The sequence below is a fragment of the Tribolium castaneum genome, chromosome 10 (genome assembly GCF_031307605.1).
Source record: "Tribolium castaneum strain GA2 chromosome 10, icTriCast1.1, whole genome shotgun sequence".
NCBI lineage: Eukaryota > Metazoa > Arthropoda > Insecta > Coleoptera > Tenebrionidae > Tribolium > Tribolium castaneum.
Genome location: NC_087403.1, coordinates 4,985,659 through 5,004,860, shown reverse-complemented (window position 1 = coordinate 5,004,860; position 19,202 = coordinate 4,985,659). Strand labels below are relative to the sequence as shown.

General features: G+C 41.1%; 2 protein-coding genes and 1 non-coding gene across 31 annotated transcripts in view; 1 reads left to right on the top strand and 2 right to left on the bottom strand.

Moving 5' to 3' along the window:
• Positions 1-10,485, top strand: part of bt (bent) — a 38,151-nt gene extending 27,666 nt beyond the window's left edge. For all 26 annotated transcript variants that reach the window (XM_064359331.1, XM_064359322.1, XM_015978524.2 and 23 more), the window contains 15 exons: positions 1-279; positions 329-434; positions 485-690; positions 752-1,054; positions 1,104-1,261; positions 1,312-2,041; positions 2,174-4,843; positions 4,895-6,064; positions 6,115-7,435; positions 7,485-7,637; positions 7,692-7,918; positions 7,971-8,261; positions 8,312-8,962; positions 9,015-9,317; positions 9,367-10,485. In XM_064359331.1, coding sequence (XP_064215401.1) covers positions 1-279; positions 329-434; positions 485-690; positions 752-1,054; positions 1,104-1,261; positions 1,312-2,041; positions 2,174-4,843; positions 4,895-6,064; positions 6,115-7,435; positions 7,485-7,637; positions 7,692-7,918; positions 7,971-8,261; positions 8,312-8,962; positions 9,015-9,317; positions 9,367-10,007 — 9,209 coding nt within the window. In that variant the 3' untranslated portion in view covers positions 10,008-10,485. The remainder of the gene's footprint in view (positions 280-328; positions 435-484; positions 691-751; positions 1,055-1,103; positions 1,262-1,311; positions 2,042-2,173; positions 4,844-4,894; positions 6,065-6,114; positions 7,436-7,484; positions 7,638-7,691; positions 7,919-7,970; positions 8,262-8,311; positions 8,963-9,014; positions 9,318-9,366) is intronic.
• Mir11614 (microRNA mir-11614) lies at positions 76-227 on the bottom strand. Its single transcript, NR_161795.1, has one exon. It is a non-coding gene; the product is annotated as a microRNA mir-11614 (primary transcript).
• A 3,835-nt stretch (positions 10,486-14,320) lies between the features above and the next one.
• Ptp99A (Protein tyrosine phosphatase 99A) overlaps positions 14,321-19,202 on the bottom strand; it is a 96,007-nt gene continuing 91,125 nt past the window's right edge. For 2 of the 4 annotated variants that reach the window (XM_015980171.2, XM_064359270.1), the window contains 10 exons: positions 18,398-18,651; positions 18,045-18,331; positions 17,781-17,995; positions 17,666-17,710; positions 17,408-17,533; positions 17,193-17,359; positions 16,849-17,143; positions 16,039-16,604; positions 15,712-15,983; positions 14,321-15,226 (listed from right to left, as the gene is read on the bottom strand). In XM_015980171.2, the coding sequence (XP_015835657.1) occupies positions 15,186-15,226; positions 15,712-15,983; positions 16,039-16,604; positions 16,849-17,143; positions 17,193-17,359; positions 17,408-17,533; positions 17,666-17,710; positions 17,781-17,995; positions 18,045-18,331; positions 18,398-18,651 (2,268 nt within the window). In that variant the 3' untranslated portion in view covers positions 14,321-15,185. Of the gene's footprint in view, positions 15,227-15,711; positions 15,984-16,038; positions 16,605-16,848; positions 17,144-17,192; positions 17,360-17,407; positions 17,534-17,665; positions 17,711-17,780; positions 17,996-18,044; positions 18,652-19,202 lie in introns of all 4 variants that reach the window. The other 2 variants (XM_008202362.3, XM_015980167.2) reach the window with 2 other exon arrangements.

Below are 19,202 nucleotides of genomic sequence, written 5' to 3'. Positions count from 1 at the left end.
TGGCTCCCAAAATCAAGACCCCGCTCAATGATATTCGTATCAAAGCCGGTCTTATTCTCCATGTTGACATCGATTTTATTGGTGAACCATGTCCCGAAGCCACTTGGACTGTTGGTAGTAAAGCTTTGACAGCGGATGATCGCACTACCGTTACTTCCATCGGCTACCACACGATCATCCACACAGTCAACGCTAAACGTTCAGACAGTGGCTTGTATCACCTACTGATTAAAAATAATTCTGGAATAGATGAGGGTTCATTCCAAGTTATCGTCTTGGGTACGTTATCTTGGACTCAAGGTAAGAAGTTCTGAATAAATTGTTTTAGATCGCCCTGGACCGCCACAAGGTCCACTAGAATACGAAGAAGTTACGGCACAAAGCGTCACGCTTTCTTGGAAACCACCAAAAGATAATGGCGGTAGCGAATTAACGTAATAAATTGCATTCAAATTAAAAAATTATTACAAAATTTTGATTACAGTGGATACGTTATCGAAAAGCGAGATTTGACTCATGGCGGAGGCTGGGTCCCTGCTGTCAGCTATGTCAATCCTAAAAACACACACGCTGTTGTTCCAAGATTGATTGAAGGCACTAAATACGAGTTTAGAGTGTTTGCTGAAAATCTCCAAGGACGCTCCGATCCTCTTGATACGGAGAAACCAGTTGTTGCAAAGAATCAATACGGTGGATATTTTGGGCAAAATAGCTTTTTTATTAGTTCTAATCATGTTTTTGTGTGTTTTAGATGTTCCTGGAAAGCCTGGAAAACCAGAACTTGTGGACAGCGATAAAGACCATATTAAAATCAAATGGTCGGCACCTATTAGCAACGGTGGCTCTCCGATTATTGGCTATGACATCGAAAGACGAGACCGCGCGACTGGACGATGGGTTAAACTTAACAAAGAACCTTCTCGTCACTTGGAATATTACGACGATAGAGTACAAGAAGGACACCAATACGAATACAGAGTATCAGCTGTCAATGCCGCCGGAGCTGGTAAACCTAGCGATACATCGAACGTATTCATCGCTAAACCAATGAAAGGTTTGAAGTTTCAACAAAATTGAGTCTTGTGTTTACTTTTTGATTACAGAAAAACCGAAATTGTGGCTCGATGGAATTATCGGTCGCAAAATCAAAGTCCGTGCCGGAGAGCCTATCAATATTGATATTCCTCTGACCGGTGCACCGACACCTAAAATCGAATGGTCGAAGAAGGGTATGGTCATACCCGAAACCAACAGAGTTTACGTATGTAAAATATACAAAACGTAGACAAATAAATTAATGAAACATTTCAGACTGAGACGACAAGTGAACACACTGCTCTCCGAGTCGAAGTTTCCAACCGCGACGATGCTGGCAAATACACCGTCAAAGCCAAAAACGAGTACGGCGCAGATGAAGCCGACATTGAAGTCATTGTCGTGGACAAACCCGGAATACCGAGAGGTCCCCTACAATACACCGAAACCACACAAGACAGCGTTTCGCTCTCCTGGAACCCACCAAGTGACGATGGCGGTGGCGAAATTAGCGGCTACATTGTCGAAGTTAGCGAATTTGGAACTGATAGTTGGCGTCCATGCCCAGGTTTCTGTCCTCGACCTTCCTTCACCGCGCGCGGCTTAACCGAAGGCAAGAAATACGTGTTCCGCGTTCGTGCCGAGAACATTTACGGCGTTTCCGAACCGTTGGAAGGCAAGCCCGTCGTGGCCAAGAGTCCGTTCGACCCACCAGATGCACCAAGCCAACCGGAGGTCACTGGATATACTCCGTCGTCTTGTTCGTTGAAATGGAACCCACCAACGATTACTGGTGGAAAGCCTATCACTGGTTATTATGTCGAGAAGAGAGAACGTGGTGGTGAATGGATGAAGGTTAACAATTATCCAACCCCTAACACGCAATACACGGTTCAAGACTTGAGGGAAGGTAACAAATACGAGTTCCGCGTTATTGCGGTTAATGAAGCCGGACCTGGCAAACCGAGCAAACCGACTGAACCAATTGTGGCACAACACCAAAGATGTAAGTTTTTAGATTAGAATTTGAATTCATTTAAATTTATTATTATTATTATTATTACTATTATTATTATTATTATTATTATTATTATTATTATTACTATTATTATTATTATTATTATTATTATTATTATAGTTAAGCCAGACGCCCCTGAGCCTCCTAAAGCAGACCGCATCACTAAAGATAGCGTGACTTTGTCTTGGAGACCACCACGCAGCGATGGCGGCTCCAAACTCAAAGGCTATATCTTGCAAAAACGCGCAAAGGGTGACGATGACTGGAGCGACGTTAATACCGTTCCAATCACTGAAAACGTGTATACGGTTCCAAAACTAAAGGAAGGTGAAGAATACCAATTCAGAGTAATTGCCGTAAATGAGGTTGGCAAATCTGTACCGAGTCGACCAAGTAACAATATCCTCATCGAGGAACAACCCAACAAACCTTGCATGGATCTGGGAGGCGTCCGAGATATTACCGTCCGTGCTGGAGAAGATTTCAGTATTCATGTTCCTTATGTTGGCTTCCCGAAACCCACAGCATCTTGGTTTGCCAACGATAAAGTCCTTGACGAGTCTGACAATCGCGTATTCCCGAAATTGACCGACGATGCTGCTAGTATTATTGTCAAAAATTCGAAACGTAGTGACAGTGGTCAGTACAGGTTGCAACTCAAGAATCCATCAGGTTTCGACACTGCTACAATCAATGTCCGTGTGTTGGACCGACCTGGAAAACCAGAGAATCTCCGTGCTGACGAATTTGCCGGAGATGCTCTCACTCTCTACTGGCAACCACCGAAAGATAACGGTGGCGGCGACATTACAAACTACGTTGTCGAGAAGAAAGAAGCTAAATCCCCAACTTGGTCCAAAGTCAGTAGCTATGTCACTGTTCCCTTCATTCGTATTCGTAATTTGACGCTTGGAAGAGACTACGAGTTCCGCGTAATGGCTGAAAACCAATACGGCCAATCAGAACCGGCCGTGACCGCCGAACCAATTCGTGCCAGACATCCATTCGATCCTCCTGGCGCTCCTGGAGCTCCTCGAGGCATTGAAACAACCGAAGACTCCATCACGATTCAATGGACCAAACCCAGACACGACGGCGGATCTCCCATCACTGGTTACGTGATTGAAAAGAGACTCATCTCGGAAGATAAATGGACAAAAGCTTCACACGCTATCGTCCCCGACCTCTCACACAAAGTCATCAATTTGATCGAAAACCACGAATACGAATTCCGAGTCGCGGCTATTAACGCAGCCGGACAGGGCCCATGGAGCTCTTCCTCCGATGCCATCGCGGCAAGGGCACCACCATCAGCTCCAAGAATCACATCAGACTTGAGTATCAGAGATATGGTTGTGATTGCAGGCGAAGAATTCAAAATCACAGTGCCGTACGTTGCTACGCCCAAACCAAAAGCCTCTTGGACAATCAACGGAAACGAAGTTTTGTCCGACAGTAGAATTAAGTTCGAAACTACAGATATTGCGTCCATTTTCACTAATAAATGTGCCAAGAGAAATGATACTGGAAGTTACACTATCAAATTGACTAACACAGTTGGTTCCGATTCGGCTACTTGCCGAGTCTTGGTGGTAGACAAACCACAGCCACCTCAAGGACCGCTTGACATCTCCGATGTCACGCCTGATAACTGTTCATTGGCCTGGAGGGCCCCTGCTGATGATGGTGGTTCTCCAATCACTAATTACATTGTTGAAAAACTGGACACCAACGGAATTTGGGTCAAAGTCAGCAGTTTTGTCCGTAATACTCACTACGACGTAATGGGATTAGAACCGAACAAGAAATATAGTTTCCGAATCCGTGCTGAGAACCAGTACGGCATTAGTGAACCTTTGGAGAGTACAGAGCCAGTCACCGCCAAGTATCCGTTCACGGTACCTGATGCTCCTGGTGCACCACGCGTCACAGACTGGACCACAACTACCATTTCATTGAGTTGGGACCGACCGGCCAATGATGGCGGTTCACGCATTCAAGGCTACAAACTCGAATATCGCGATGTTGCTCACGATACTCATTGGCAAAGCGCTAGCGACTACCTTATCAAGGAAACGCACTTCGATCTTTACAATATGACAAGTGGCCACGAATACGAATTCCGCGTACGTGCTAAGAACGCCGCTGGACTAAGCAAACCGTCACAATCATCCAGCAAATTCAAACTCAAAGGCAAATTCAACGTGCCGTCGCCACCTCAAAACCCGAAGGTCGTCAAAGTTGGCAAAAGCTACGTCGATCTCACTTGGGAGCCTCCAACCAACGACGGTGGAGCTAGAATTACCGGCTACATTATTGAAAAACGCGAAATTGGAAGTCCGCTTTGGCACAAATGCAACGAATATAACGTTACTGATACTAACTACACTGCTTTGAACTTGATCGAACGCTCTGATTACGAATTCAGAATCTATGCTGTAAATTCAGCTGGAAAGAGCGAACCAAGCGCTTGCACAACTCCAGTCAAAGTTTGTGAAGTCCTTGGTGGGGAAAAACCGGAATGGATACGACCACTTGGCAACCAAACTGCTCCTCTCGGCAAATCTGTATCTCTATCGTGCGAAGCGTCCGGTAAACCACCGCCGACGTTCCGCTGGTTGAGAAATGGACGTGAGATCACCATCAGTGGAAGGTTTAGAACCGAAACTAAAGGAGGAGTAGCGTGGTTACACATCTCCGATCTTTTGGATATCGATGATGGAGATTACACTTGCGAGGCTAGCAATTCACTTGGCTCAGTTACAACCACTGCACGGCTAAAGATTGGAAGTAAGACGTTTGTTTTTATTGTCTAACATTTGTTTATTTGATTTTTTGTAGCACCACCACGTATCGAACGCTTGCCTGGCGATTTATACTTGCCCGAAAACGATAACACCAAAATCAAGATCTACTATTCCGGTGATCAACCCCTCGATGTTACCCTTACTAGAAACGGAACTAAAATCGACGAATCTGCCCACATTAAATACACAATCTTTGATGATTATATTATTATATTTATCAAAGGTATTAACAAAGACGATGCTGGTAATTACAATCTGACTGTCAAGAATGACAGTGGAAGTGCGTCAGGAAGCTTCACTGTCTATATTACTGGCCTTCCTGGACCTCCGACTGGTCCCTTGGAAACCACTGACATCACCAAACACACTTGTACCCTCAACTGGAAGCCGCCAAGCTACGATGGTGGACTCCGTATCACCCACTATGTCGTCGAAAGGAAGGACGTGACAGGATTACACTGGATTACAATAAACAGCCACTGCAAAGACACCAATTTCACAGTTCAAGGCCTTACAGAAAACCAGGAATATTTCTTCCGAGTGATGGCCGTCAATGATAACGGGATGGGACCGCCACTAGAAGGCGCTAATCCGATCCGGGCTAAAGCACCCTTCGACCCACCCTCACCACCCGGAATTCCCAAAGTTACGCAAGTTGGTGGCGATTTCGTCAATCTCGAATGGGAAAGACCCGAAAATGACGGTGGGGCCCGTATTCAAGGCTACTGGATCGACAAACGTGAAGCTGGTAGCTCAACTTGGCAAAGAGTCAATGTCTCGCTTTGCCTCCCGACTCAAATTAACATTTCGAACCTTATTGAAGGTCGTAAATACGAATTCCGGGTGTTTGCTCAAAACGTAGCTGGAATTTCTGAACCGTCCTCTGCTTCGAATTCCGTCGTTATCAAAGATCCAATGGCGGCAACGCCTCCAGAAATTGTCAAACCACTCAAAAATGCCAACTGTATTCAAAATCACAACGCTCAATTCCAATGCACGATCACAGGTGTGCCTAAACCAACAATCACCTGGTACAAAGGAGCTCGCGAGATTTGCAGTGGCTCTAGATATAATATCTATAGTGAAGATGATGAGCATTACTTGATTATTAATGACGTGTTTGGTGAAGACGCCGATGAATATGTCTGCCGAGCTGTCAACAAAGCTGGAGTCAAATCTACCCGTGCCGAACTTGTCATAATGAGTAAGTTAAACTGGATTTTTTATATAACTGTGGTAATAATACTTTTCCAGCTGCACCAAAATTGAACATTCCTCCTCGCTTCCGTGATACCGCGTACTTTGACAAGGGTGAAAATGTTGTTATCAAAATTCCATTCACTGGACATCCAAAACCAAAGATCACTTGGGTGAGGGAAGGTGAAGTTATAGAATCCGGTGGTCACTACCATGTGGAAGTCAAAGATAGACACGCTATTCTTACTATTCGCGATGGCAGCAAATTAGACAGTGGACCGTACAGAATTACTGCGGAAAATAATCTAGGACAAGACTCTGCTATTATCAAGATCCAGATTTCGGATCGTCCAGATCCTCCAAGATTCCCCGTTGTTGACAATATTGGCACCGATTCATTGGCGCTGTCTTGGAAAGCACCAGTTTGGGACGGTGGTAGCAACATCACCAACTACCTGGTTGAAAGACGCGAACATCCACTTAGTACTTGGATTCGAGTTGGAAACACACGTATGACGACAATGGCAGTCAGTGGATTAACTCCTGGCCACCAATACGAATTCAGAATTTACGCTGAGAACATTTACGGTCGTTCGGATGCTTCAGAAGTGAGCACTCTAATAACAACCAAAGACGCAGGCAAGAAGGCAGTCCAGAAAAAGAAATACGAAGTCGACGAAAACGGAAAGAAGATCAGAGAGTCACACAAAGAACCAGTTAAAGACTACGATCAATACGTTTTCGATATTTATTCCAAATACGTTCCCCAACCTGTCGAAATCAAAACCCGAAGTGTCTATGACGATTACGACATTCTGGAAGAGATCGGAACTGGGGCCTTTGGTGTGGTCCACCGTTGCCGGGAACGCAAAACTGGCAATATTTTCGCCGCTAAGTTCATCCCAGTGTCACACGCTATGGAAAAGGAACTTATTCGTAAAGAAATCGATATCATGAACCAACTCCACCACCCCAAACTCATCAATTTGCACGATGCCTTTGAGGATGATGACGAGATGGTCCTCATCTATGAGTTCCTTTCCGGAGGTGAATTATTCGAACGAATCACAGCGGAAGGCTACCAAATGTCGGAAGCTGAAGTTATCAACTACATGCGGCAGATTTGTGAAGCAATCAAACACATGCACGAACGAAACATCATTCATCTTGACATCAAACCGGAAAATATCATGTGCCAGACACGTAAGGGCACAAATATCAAACTGATAGATTTCGGACTTGCCACAAAACTTGATCCAAATGAAGTCGTTAAGATCTCAACTGGAACGGCAGAATTCGCAGCACCGGAAATCGTGGAACGAGAACCAGTAGGCTTCTATACCGACATGTGGGCAGTTGGAGTCTTGGCTTACGTATTGTAAGTTATTTTAAAAGTTTGTTGAGAATTTTCTAATAAATGGCTTTAGATTGAGCGGTTTGTCGCCGTTTGCCGGCGAAAACGACATCGAGACTTTGAAAAATGTCAAGGCTTGCGACTGGGACTTTGATGAGGAAGCTTTCGCCAATGTATCAGAAGAAGGAAAGGACTTCATAAGAAGGCTACTATTAAAGAATAAAGAGTACGTTTACGTTTATTTTTACTGGACTACGGTTTAATACACAATTTGTTACAGAAAGCGTATGACTGCCGAAGAATGTTTATTACACGCTTGGCTAAGTGGTGACCACAGCGACAAGACTCAAGTTATCAGCCAATCGAAATATCTCAAAATTCGCGACAAGATTCGTGCCAAATATGACAACTGGGATTCATTCATTCTCCCGCTTGGTCGACTATCTGAATATTCCTCGTTACGTAAATTGCTGATCGACAAATACAAGATTCATGACACCTTCTTTGGTACGTAATAACATCGAGCGTCGGTACTTATTTATCACGACATTTTGTACAGATCGCCGACAAGCCGCCCCAAGATTCGTCATCAAGCCTCAAAGTGCGTTCTGCTACGAAGGCCAAAGTGTGAAATTCTACTGCAGAGTCATCGGTTGTGCTGCTGCGACCCTCAGTTGGTACCACAACAACACCGAATTGAGACAGAGCGTCAAATTTATGAAACGCTACGTCGGAGACGACTACTACTTTATTATTAACAGAGCTAAATTAGAAGATCGCGGCGAATACATTATTAGAGCTGAAAATCATTACGGATCTCGCGAAGAAGTGGTATTCCTGAACGTCCAACGTAAGAATTTTGCAATAATTGATTTGTTTCGCATAACAAAGTTTTTCCAGCGCTCCCGAAAGTCGTTCCAGACTATAAGCCATCCGAAGCCCAACCTGTTCGTAGACGCCAGCCGTTGCCTTACACCTTCTGGGCTGAAGAACACGAGTGCGCTCCAAGCTTCACTTTCTTGCTCCGCCCTCGTGTCATGCAAGAACGCGACACTTGTAAACTGTTGTGTTGTCTCAGCGGCAAACCATTCCCGACTGTTAAATGGTACAAGGATAAGCGCGAACTTAGCAAATACGAATATTCTATGTCCACATCTGATGGTGTCATTACAATGGAAATTGTCGGATGCAGACCGTCAGATTCAGGAAAATACACATGCGTTGCTACAAACGTTCATGGAACGGACGAAACTTCTTGTGTGGTTATTGTTGAAGGAGAGACGAGCACTGAAGAGCAGACAAGACTAGCGGAGAAATTTTTGCATTCCGGTGACAGAAAATACATCGAACAGCCTATTAAACCAGCACCTGTACAAGTCACAATCAGGAAACCAATCCCAAGCTCGCAACCCGTGACGCATAACAGTTTGAACCATTCTGGATCCACTTTAAGTGTAGGTGATAGTGACAAGAGAACACCGAAGAAATATGGGCGGTTGGACTCGACGGGAAGTCCGAACAGATCCAGAAGTGCGACTAAAGAACTTGCATGTATGTATTTGAGGTAAGTTTGATAAAAATAAAAGGTAATTGTTCGTTTCAGTACCACCAGACGATTCGACAATGTGTGCACCTAAATTTACGAAAAACTTGTCCGACTTGACGGTTAACGATGGTGACAGTTTAAATCTCACTGCCCATGTGAAGGGAGATCCAGAACCTCAAATCGTCTGGACCAAAAACAACAAGATTTTGACTTCTTCAGAAGTAGTAGATTTGAAATACAAGAACGGAATTGCCAAGCTCCAGATCAACGAAGTTTATCCAGAAGACGAGGGAGAGTATGTCTGCAAGGCTACTAACTCTATGGGAACATCAGAAACCAAGTGTCGTCTCACAATTAAACGTAAGTAAAACTAATTATAGAAATTTCGGAACGCTTAGTTTTGTTTCAGCAATGACCAATGCGACCAACGGAAAAGCCAAGAAAGATTCTGACGATAAAGCCCCAAGAATCGTGAGTCATTTACAGTCCGCTTTCGTCAAAGACGGAGAGCCCGTGACTATTTCGTGCCGTATCATCGGCGCAAACAAATTCGACGTAATCTGGTTGCACAATAACAAAGAAATCAAGCCGAGCAAAGATTTCCAATACACCAATGAAGCCAACATTTACAAACTGATCATTGCTGAGATCTTCCCTGAAGACTCCGGTGCCTACACCTGCGAAGCCTTTAACGATGCCGGAGAGAGTTTCAGCAGTTGTACTTTGAACGTGATAGTCCCCGGCGAGCAGCCCAAGAGCCCCGTGTTCAAAACATTCCCGGTTTCCGCCACGGTATCAGAAGGAGAGTCTGCCACATTCGAAGCAGAAACAGAAGATGACGTCTTGCAAATCAACTGGCTCAAGGACGGCAAACCCATCAAGGAGAGCAGTGCCAAATACAAATTCACCGCTGACGGAAAACGCTATACTCTACAGATCGTGTCTTGCGACTCCAACGACATTGGCCAATACCAAGCCAAAGCCATCGGAAAGAAAGGGGAAACCTTCGCGGCCTTCTCTCTTAACGTTGTTCCACCCGGAGAACTATAGCTCTGACTACGCTATTAACGCTAATTAAACGAACGACTTGCTCCGAGAGAACATGTACTTATGTATCATATGTTGTGTATAAATAATATTAGTGTTTTATATCACGCGGCGATCGGGTAGGGGGTGGCCCGGCATAGAGCCCTTTCTGAAACGTCGAAGCATCCTCAATTCAACATCCACCCGATATTTCCGAAACGGTTCTATGCCGACTACTTCCTCGACGACTCTCGAAGCATTACCGCACCGCCATTATTACAATTTTTTTTCATTTCATTTGCGAATAGAGAGCAGACATGTCGAACTTATTTAACGGTATGAAAAGAGAAAATTTTATTTAGTGTGGAAGTGCTTTTGCCATCCTTTCATTGTGCCATCGTTGTTCATTATTTAAGTTTTCACAATGCATTATCGCTTTTGCAAAGCCGTACCAAAATTGTATCATACTATGTAAATTAAAAAATATAATTTTTAAAAACCATTTTATTTAACAACGTCACTGACCCCACCAAGTGCCAACAATGAAGTAACACGGCGCCAGGAAAAAATAAAACCAAACCAAAGCAATAAAAAAATACTTTTGTCAATCTAATTGAACATGCTTGATTCATATTCAGTTATTATAGAAGATATCTCTTTTACACACTTGGTCGTTTCCAAAGACTTCAACGTGTTTGATCAAAAATAAAATATCAAGTTACTGATACCCAGCTATAAACTTATTAATAATATGCATCAGATGAAACTATATAACATTTGTATAGTTTTGGAAAAAAATGACTAATATATAATTTTTTTATTATGATCATGATTCGTGGTAGTACTATCGGTGGTAATCCTTGGTTCATTCATAATCTAATCAGTTGCCTTGACTGAGGAAGTTGTCACGATTGCGTGTAACCACAATATTAAAATACTTCACTAACAAAAAATGCAACAATAATACCGGTTATTTATTATTAGTGACCCAGTCGGGAAGGGAATCAAGAGGGAAGAGTCAAAAATGCAGTTTTCAAGTGAATGAACCGCTTTATTGTCAGTATCAAATATGAACATTAAAAAATAACAAAACTACAATTATTGGAATATTAAAGTTAACAGTCAGTAAGTATCACAGTATCATTTCGAAGTTGAGTTCAGTGGCCCCAAAAACGAGGACCTTTGTTCGGTCGGCCTAATGGGTCTGGCGCCCTCGCTATTAATATCAAATCCAGACCTAGTTTCGACATTTTGTCCGTTTCTGGAAGCTTCAATGTGGTCAGCATTGAGAAGCCAAAAAGGCCTGTGTTCTCTTGGCCATTGGTTCAGTCTGTCCACAAGCTGGCCATCACCCCGCGCATCGACAGGGATTCTAGCCGTGGTACCATCTTCACCAACTCTGTTGTAAACAGCAACTGTGGACTGCTCCTCAGGGTCTTTGAAACGACTGGCTAAGTCAGGACGTCCTATAGGACGGCTTCCTGCATAAGTTGGACGTTGGGCAACTGTGGCCGCGATAAATAAAGCGAAAACGACGAAGAATTTCTGAAATAGGAGAGAAAACATGATAAGGCGATAAACTCTGATCTGGTGAACCGAACCAGCACGAAAAATGAGGTAAAAAAAATGTTTTTAGCAAAAAATTACCACAAAGGTGGTCGTATAATTGAGGTGGTATTGTGTGGGTTTACTTACCATTTTATGTAGATTTGGTACCAGTAGTTGTATGAAGTACACAGTGCGAGGATCAGCACAAGAATGTAGTTTACTTCTTCGCGTAGTACGTATTTATGTATCTCATTCGCAGAATACGAGAAATCATCGCCTCGGGTGTTTCTCGGACACCGCGATAAATCGACGCTAGGGAAAACCCGAACTTTTTCAATTTCACCACTAAAGAAGCATAATTTAAAAAATTAATACGGCGTTGTGGTTTCATTACAAAACATTCGAATTCATAAAGCGACCGAAATCAACAAAATCAACCTTGACGGTTTTTTATACAACAAAAACAAGTGGACAAGATTTCGTACCGTCCAAACATTTGCAGTGTCATTGAAAACAATAAGATTTTCAAATTAGCAATTTTTAATTGGAAAAGTCTGCCTACAACATGAGACGTCATTAAAATTTCTTGAACGTCACAGAATTTCCGATCGATACAATCAATGGTGACGCAAGCAAGTTGCCGAACTTGAACTCTTATCATTTCCATAAATCCAGTCTGCTACTCAATTCCTACAACAAGAGCAGAAATCCCAAGTAATAGCTGTCTCAATCAAAGAAGTAAGGCCGGTTCCAGTCGTAATTAATAGTAATTACTTTGCATTATTTACAAATAAAGCATCGTTAAGGGAATAAATTGTTTATTACTGTCCCGTTAATGTTAATTACACTTTAATTGCGTGACTGCAAATGTGCCAGTCTGTGCCTTTTCTTGAATCATGTAATGGTTATTCAGATGAATCATATCCTTTTTTTTCAAAAAATTTCCCGATGAAATAGTGAGGCAATTTTCTTTGTGATTTATTGGAAGCAATATTTTTACCTCTTTTATAAATCAGAGAATAGTGACATAGCATTTTGAGTACAAAAAATAAAAAATTACAAGAAAGCGATAAAACTGGGGAAAAATTAATCTAAACCGCCAACTCAAAATAACAAAGATAGTACTTTGCGGTTTATATAAACAAAACAATAAAATTGATGACCGCTCCTAAACCGCCTGCTTATTATTCGGAATGGAATATCCGAAAAAACCCTAGGAATTTTAAATAGATCATTTAAATGTATCAGCATCCAAAGCAGATAAAGTTTGAGCTTCGATTCAGCATATATTCGTTCATCGCATTTTATTTTAAAAACTATTAAGACTGCCGGTTTATTCCAACTCAATTTATAAATAAAAACTACATTACATTATAAATCACAATTATTCATTTACTTTTATGGTTTATACAGTTTGTCATTTTATGTTTTTTAATTATGTAGTTATAAACATAATAATGCTAAATAAACACCTAATAGTCTATTGACTCTACTCATCAGAAGATTAATATTTGTAAATTACATGGCTCCGATGTATGGACTTATGTCTAGGTTGTACCGCGCCTCCATTAGTTACAAAATTATCTCCTTATTCCTTATTCCCACGAAGTAAATAGGATAGGATAGAAGTAAATTGAATTATTATTTTTTTGTTTTTCCTAATATGTTACATTCATCCGACCATTTATCTAACTCTTCGTGTTGTTAAAAAAAGTTATCTAAAACATCTAACAGGTGGTTTGAATGAACCAGAAAACAAAACATGGGGGAAATTAAAGGGCAAAGGGACTTGCGAGAGTACCGTATTATTATTTCATTTTCTTAAACCAACGACTGAGGAGTACTGCACTCCCACTGGTCACAAGCTAGTATTTTAATGAGTACCATTATAGCACAGGTAACAAATTTAACGAATTAATTTAAGCATGGAAGTAAAAAAAAACTATTTATTTATCCTGACAAAGTATGTGACTGAATCTCAGCTAAAAGATTTACTTCTCGGACATGGGTACAACATTTTATTTTGAGCTAAAGCGTTTTTTACTTTTACTTATCATGACCTACCATTGTTGTTACTTTCTTGTGTCTTTTGCTGCTTCGCTGGAGAGGTGATGATTCCTTCCTTGTGAAACGGAAGACACTGCATTAGTTAAATTAAAAAGTACTGAACACATTCCAAAATCTCACCACAAATTCCGAGACTGACGTTCGTTTATAAAATAACCTAATATTATTTGTTCAGTTTTGACGACCACATGGCACGAATAACTTTGGCTCCGAAATTCGAATTTTCTAAATTATTTTTTAAACGTGTCATGTAATTCAAACAGGCGGGTTACACAAAACTATTTCAGACGATAACATTTAAATATTAAATATATACCACAAATAAGGTTTTATAATGTTTTAAAAACAGGTAAAACCATTAAAAAACAAACTGTTCTCAAGGGGCATTGCAAGTAGTGTTATATTATTTTTAATGTCTTACTACATAGTGTAGCAGAAGAATATGCCATATTTATTGTCCAATGAGAAAATTTGATTTTTGTGTTGTATTTTATTTCATTAATATAAAATTCCTTCATTCCCGTTATTTTCTAATAGTAATCATTGTTTACCTCACCATCTCTGATAAGAAAGCTTTAAATTTATTATTATTATTATACGACTCCTCTCCCCACAAGGCAGAACTTAAAAATGTGCCAATGCACCTTACTATCGCTATACTCCACTTTTTAATTTTAATTTATTGTAGGTGCTAAAGGTAATATGGTTATAAAAAATAGGAATTTGTTATTAAAAATTTCTTTTATTTAACACAAATATAATGCAACATACACAAGGTGATGAAAAACTTTTTTTAAAGAGTACTACAGTTTGATCATCATAAATATTAGACTCAATACAGTTAAAATAAAATAAATTTGGTTTAAAAAACGATGAAGTAAATATTGACACTCCTTTTAATAATCTCGCCTACAATTAAAAATCAACTTGTCGCATAATTTGCAAAAATAATATGATTTAAAAATGTAAAAAAGAGTATTTTAACAAGTTGAAATTTAATTAAAATTGAACACTTCCTAATGAGATTGCGGCATCCAATATATGATATAATGGCTTGAAAGGTGTCTAGTGAGTTGGGTTGAGTGATACATCGCCTGGTGGACGGATACTATTCTATTCAATAAGCCATTTCTACAGTAGAAAATGAGAAGAGCCATGCCAATGTCAGTAGACACCTTTCAAGGCCTTGTGAGCAGTCATGTCTTGAAGGACCATGAGAATTTATATTAATCACTAAATTGGTCCAGAACAAGTCAGAATGTTTTATATGATCGATGTACTCTTCTTACAAATCAATATCATACAAAAACTAAGTCTATACACTTACATAAATACTGAATTATTCTACACTGCACATATTATATAAATATCTGATTCATGTTCACGCATATCTTTTTACACATAACTACAATTTTATACATCTTGAGTCTATTGGAGGCAAATAATTGTAATAAACGAATAGTCGGTATAGTGCATCACATCATTTCACTTGGCTCTATCAACATCAACTGAGAACTTAGTACCTTTCCTCTGAAGCACTATTGTCCACTTACAATAACAAAACATGCAACGCAAGTGAAATCATTATCAGTTACACTTCATAACATCCTGGGATATTAGAGGAGCTTCTGTAAGTAAACAAAGACCCATTTAAAAGTGAAAAAAATCGGTAAGAAAGGAAACTGCACAGTGAGACAATAGCAAGCTAAGCGTGGCACTACAGATTGGTAATGACTAACTATGATGTCCAACATGAAATTTGGAGTTGATCTTAACGGCATAATACATGTCTATACCTACTTGATCAGTCTAACAAACATAACTATGTGATGCTATTGACTTACACTGAGGATGATAGGTGAATGACAGTGAGTCAGCAAGTAACATTGGGATCATCAATCCATACTTCTCTCTCATTACTTCAAAAACCTATAGTTAAATATAAAAAAATGATTGAGCTAGACAAGAGAAGTACGTTTTAATCATGATTTTCAGTTACACCTGCCACCAGTGGCACAAATATGGACATAATAACAATTACGATAATCACATATATTTACACTATAACTGCAAATTTAAGCAACGGTGAGCCGAGGCCCCACTGCTTCCATACCTTCAGGAGGTACTCTCACACAGTCATTTGATAAAGACCCATTCAGCGCCCCATTTGTCATCGCGTACAGGTCGGGCGTGCCCTCCGGCGGACTACACAGCGTCTGAACTGCCAAATGGAGCCTCAAATAATCATCACAGGAACCCCAGATACCAGGCCTCTTATTGTGATACAACTTCGCGTACATGTACACGTCCACGTGATTATCATACATCAAGTGTTTCTTCAGCGTTGTCAACTCACAAAAAGACGCCGCCTCCGTACCGCCAAACCTAACAACACACACACACGTCCAATCGTAATATTTCAAACTGTTACACTCCTTACCTGTCTACTACGACAACAGGCCCGTTCTGGATGCCCATATCCAGGACTGTATTTGGCAGATGGTAAATTTCGGCAATACTGCAGCAGTGGTGTGGCCAATTAGTGCAATGAATCATCTTAACGGGTATTTCATAATCGTCTTGGAGCGACTGCATCGTGAAGTCTCTTGTCACATAAGTCGATTGCGCTTGTTCGTTAACTAACTTAACTTTGTAGCTGTCCGCATCCACCGTTTCTTGATCCATAGGCCAGAATACTTCAAATTCTTGATTATCAATAATGCTAAGCATCACAATAGTTTGTGCGTTATGGTCCCAGACCATTTGCCAAAAGTCTTTAATTGTAGTCTTGAGTGGATGTTGCGTTATTATGAATTCACGCAAACTGTGGAACCCTTGCATCCAAGTTGCGTTAACATAATCAGAGCCATCTTCGCCCGGTTTCGGAGTTAAATGTACACGGGAACTTTCCACCGGCAAAATATTTGCCGTCCTATTCTTTGGCTGATTTATCACTTTATTTGCCGAAACGAGATTGAAGTCTTTACATTGAAAACTCGTGACTAACTGGAGACAAAACAAGGAATGTGACAACGCCACTTACGCACCAATACAGCAGAACCTCTGCAATCCGAACGTGGCCTTGGATCATCGGAGCAATACGATAACACTGACAGAAAACTGGGTTGCTAACAACCAAATCACTGTTTTTAGTACAATTATTAGCTTCGTGCTGCCCTTAGTATAAAACGCAAAGTTTTATGACTCAAAGCACGTGTTCGGACTACGAAAGCTCGCGGTCGGTACTTACTTTAAATTGTACGTCAATTGGTTTCCACAACTGACTTTTCTCTTCAGTGTTTAGGTTTTGCAGCATTTGAACATAACGGGGGAACTGTTCGCGGCTTATATTTGTTTCTCCTGACTCAATTGCTTCAACTAGCGCATCGTGGATAAATATGTACTGTTCTTCAGTCTGGACCAAGAAATTTCTTTGGGAGCGGATGTGGCGCAAGAAACCGAAAATGTTCACTTCACCCCGACTACGAATTTGTCTGAGCATTGCGTCTAGAACTATATAAGTGCCAGTTCTACCAACACCAGCACTGCAACAACAAAATTGATTTTTCGGCGATGTGTATTTTTGAAAGGCACCTGCAATGAACTATAATTGGTCCTGCGTCAGGAGGATTGGCTGCGGCTGATTTTTTAACAAAATGTAACACAGGGAGTGGATGATCGGGTGTGCCATGGTCAGGCCAGTTAGTATAGTGGTACTGATACACTAACTTCTCCGCCATTGCTGCTTTCTTTTTCTTAATCTGATTGAAAGACTTTCAAATAAAAATTAAAGTACTCAACCGACTTACCCTAAGGTGTTTAATTTGCAACGTTCTCACTGTGTAAGTTGCCATAATGTCTTCTTTGACTAGCTTAACTTGGATAACACCGTATGTTTCTGTTCCTTCTTTGGGCCAATACATATCACATTTTCTCTGAAATATTCGCAATTTTACTATGATACTAAGCGCCAGTTTGGCAGTGTTAATTAAAAGTGTATAATTAAATAAAAACATCTAATCTAGGAAGTAGTGTCATTAGTACAATCAAGGGTACCACACTAATACCTCAAACCGGTCTGAACCAATGGCGAATGGATATTTAAGTGAATCCTAGTAAAATAACGAAATTATCAATACTACCCTACCTAGTGATAAAAATTTGACGCGAACAATAACTTACTCTTCCCCTTTCCACTAAATTAGTAATCATAACGATAATATTAACTCTCTGCTCCCACACCATTCTCCAGAAACAATCGAAGGTCGATGGCAGCGGCCCTTGCGTGCCAATGTAGGCCTTGGACCATTGAAACCCATCAATGTAATTGGCATTAATATAATCGATATTTTTCTTCTGTCCTGGCATTTGGAGCAGCTGAACTCTACTATGATCATCTGGAAAAAGCAATCTCAGACCACAACCGACTCAAATCGCCCAACTAACAAGCAATTATGTTGAGATATCTATTTTTAACACGATTGTCGGGATGCTGTGAATGTTCCGAAGTGTGTTCATCAGTCGTGGCCTCAGCTTGAATGGCCTCATACTCTTTACTGAACCCGATATCCCCATCAGCATGCAGCTCCGCCACATGTTTCGGGAAGAGGTGCACCGGAATGGCCCCTTTATGCTCGCTGTTCCCGTCAGGGGGCGCATTCCAGTCCAGCGAAGCCGTCGGCACCGAACACGGGGGGTCGTCCAGATAATAGTACGAGACGCGAAAGCATTTTCTGAAATAAACAGGATGCGCGCTTATTAAATCAGGGGGGAACTGATTAATTAACGTGTATTGGTACCTCCAGAGGATAAAAGCTGATACGGCCAATAAAAACGAGAAGCTGGCGCAAATCACACCGGCCAAAACGCCGGCACTCAACTCGTGAGTGGTGTGACGCATGTATTCCTGCATTTTATCGCAGTCCGAACGCATGTAGACCGTCTTGGGCTCCGATAAAGGGCCCCTCACTATGCGCTTAGTGCGGTTGCTCCTCGTGGAGGCCTGCATCTGGACCTGGTACTCGGTGTTTGTCGTCACGTTCTCCACTGAGTACTACAATTTTCGAAAAGTCAAAAAATGTTCCGACGGGATTTTATGAATGGGAGGGGTAATGACCTCACTATGTATACGTCGCTTATCCAAACAACTCTTGTTTATTTTTCTAAGAAACAATGAATCCGAGTAAGTTTTTGCGTCCGTTGATTAAAGAAAATTCTCCTTTGACGTACGAGTTTTTATCGTCGACGCTCCAAAATAAACACGAGTACGATTCTGATGGTAATTTTTGCTTGAAAAAGGAGGTCAAGTTTGTGACTCATTCGCACGTAAAGTCAGTGATCTTCATTTAGGTTGCGACTCAAAACCGAAAAGATTTTTTGGCGACAATGTAAGGAACTGGAGTTACTTTTGTTTGTTTTGCTTTGTCTATACACTCGAGTAACCTGCGGCGCATTTATTTGCTTTCGCCTTTAACTTGGCCAAGTATGGCACTAAATTATAAATTCTAATTAGACTAAGATGATAATTCAGCGAAATAGGACTGAATGTTCTAAACAATAATAGAGTCAAATTTGTTTTTCGACACAAGTGCACTTGAGATATTT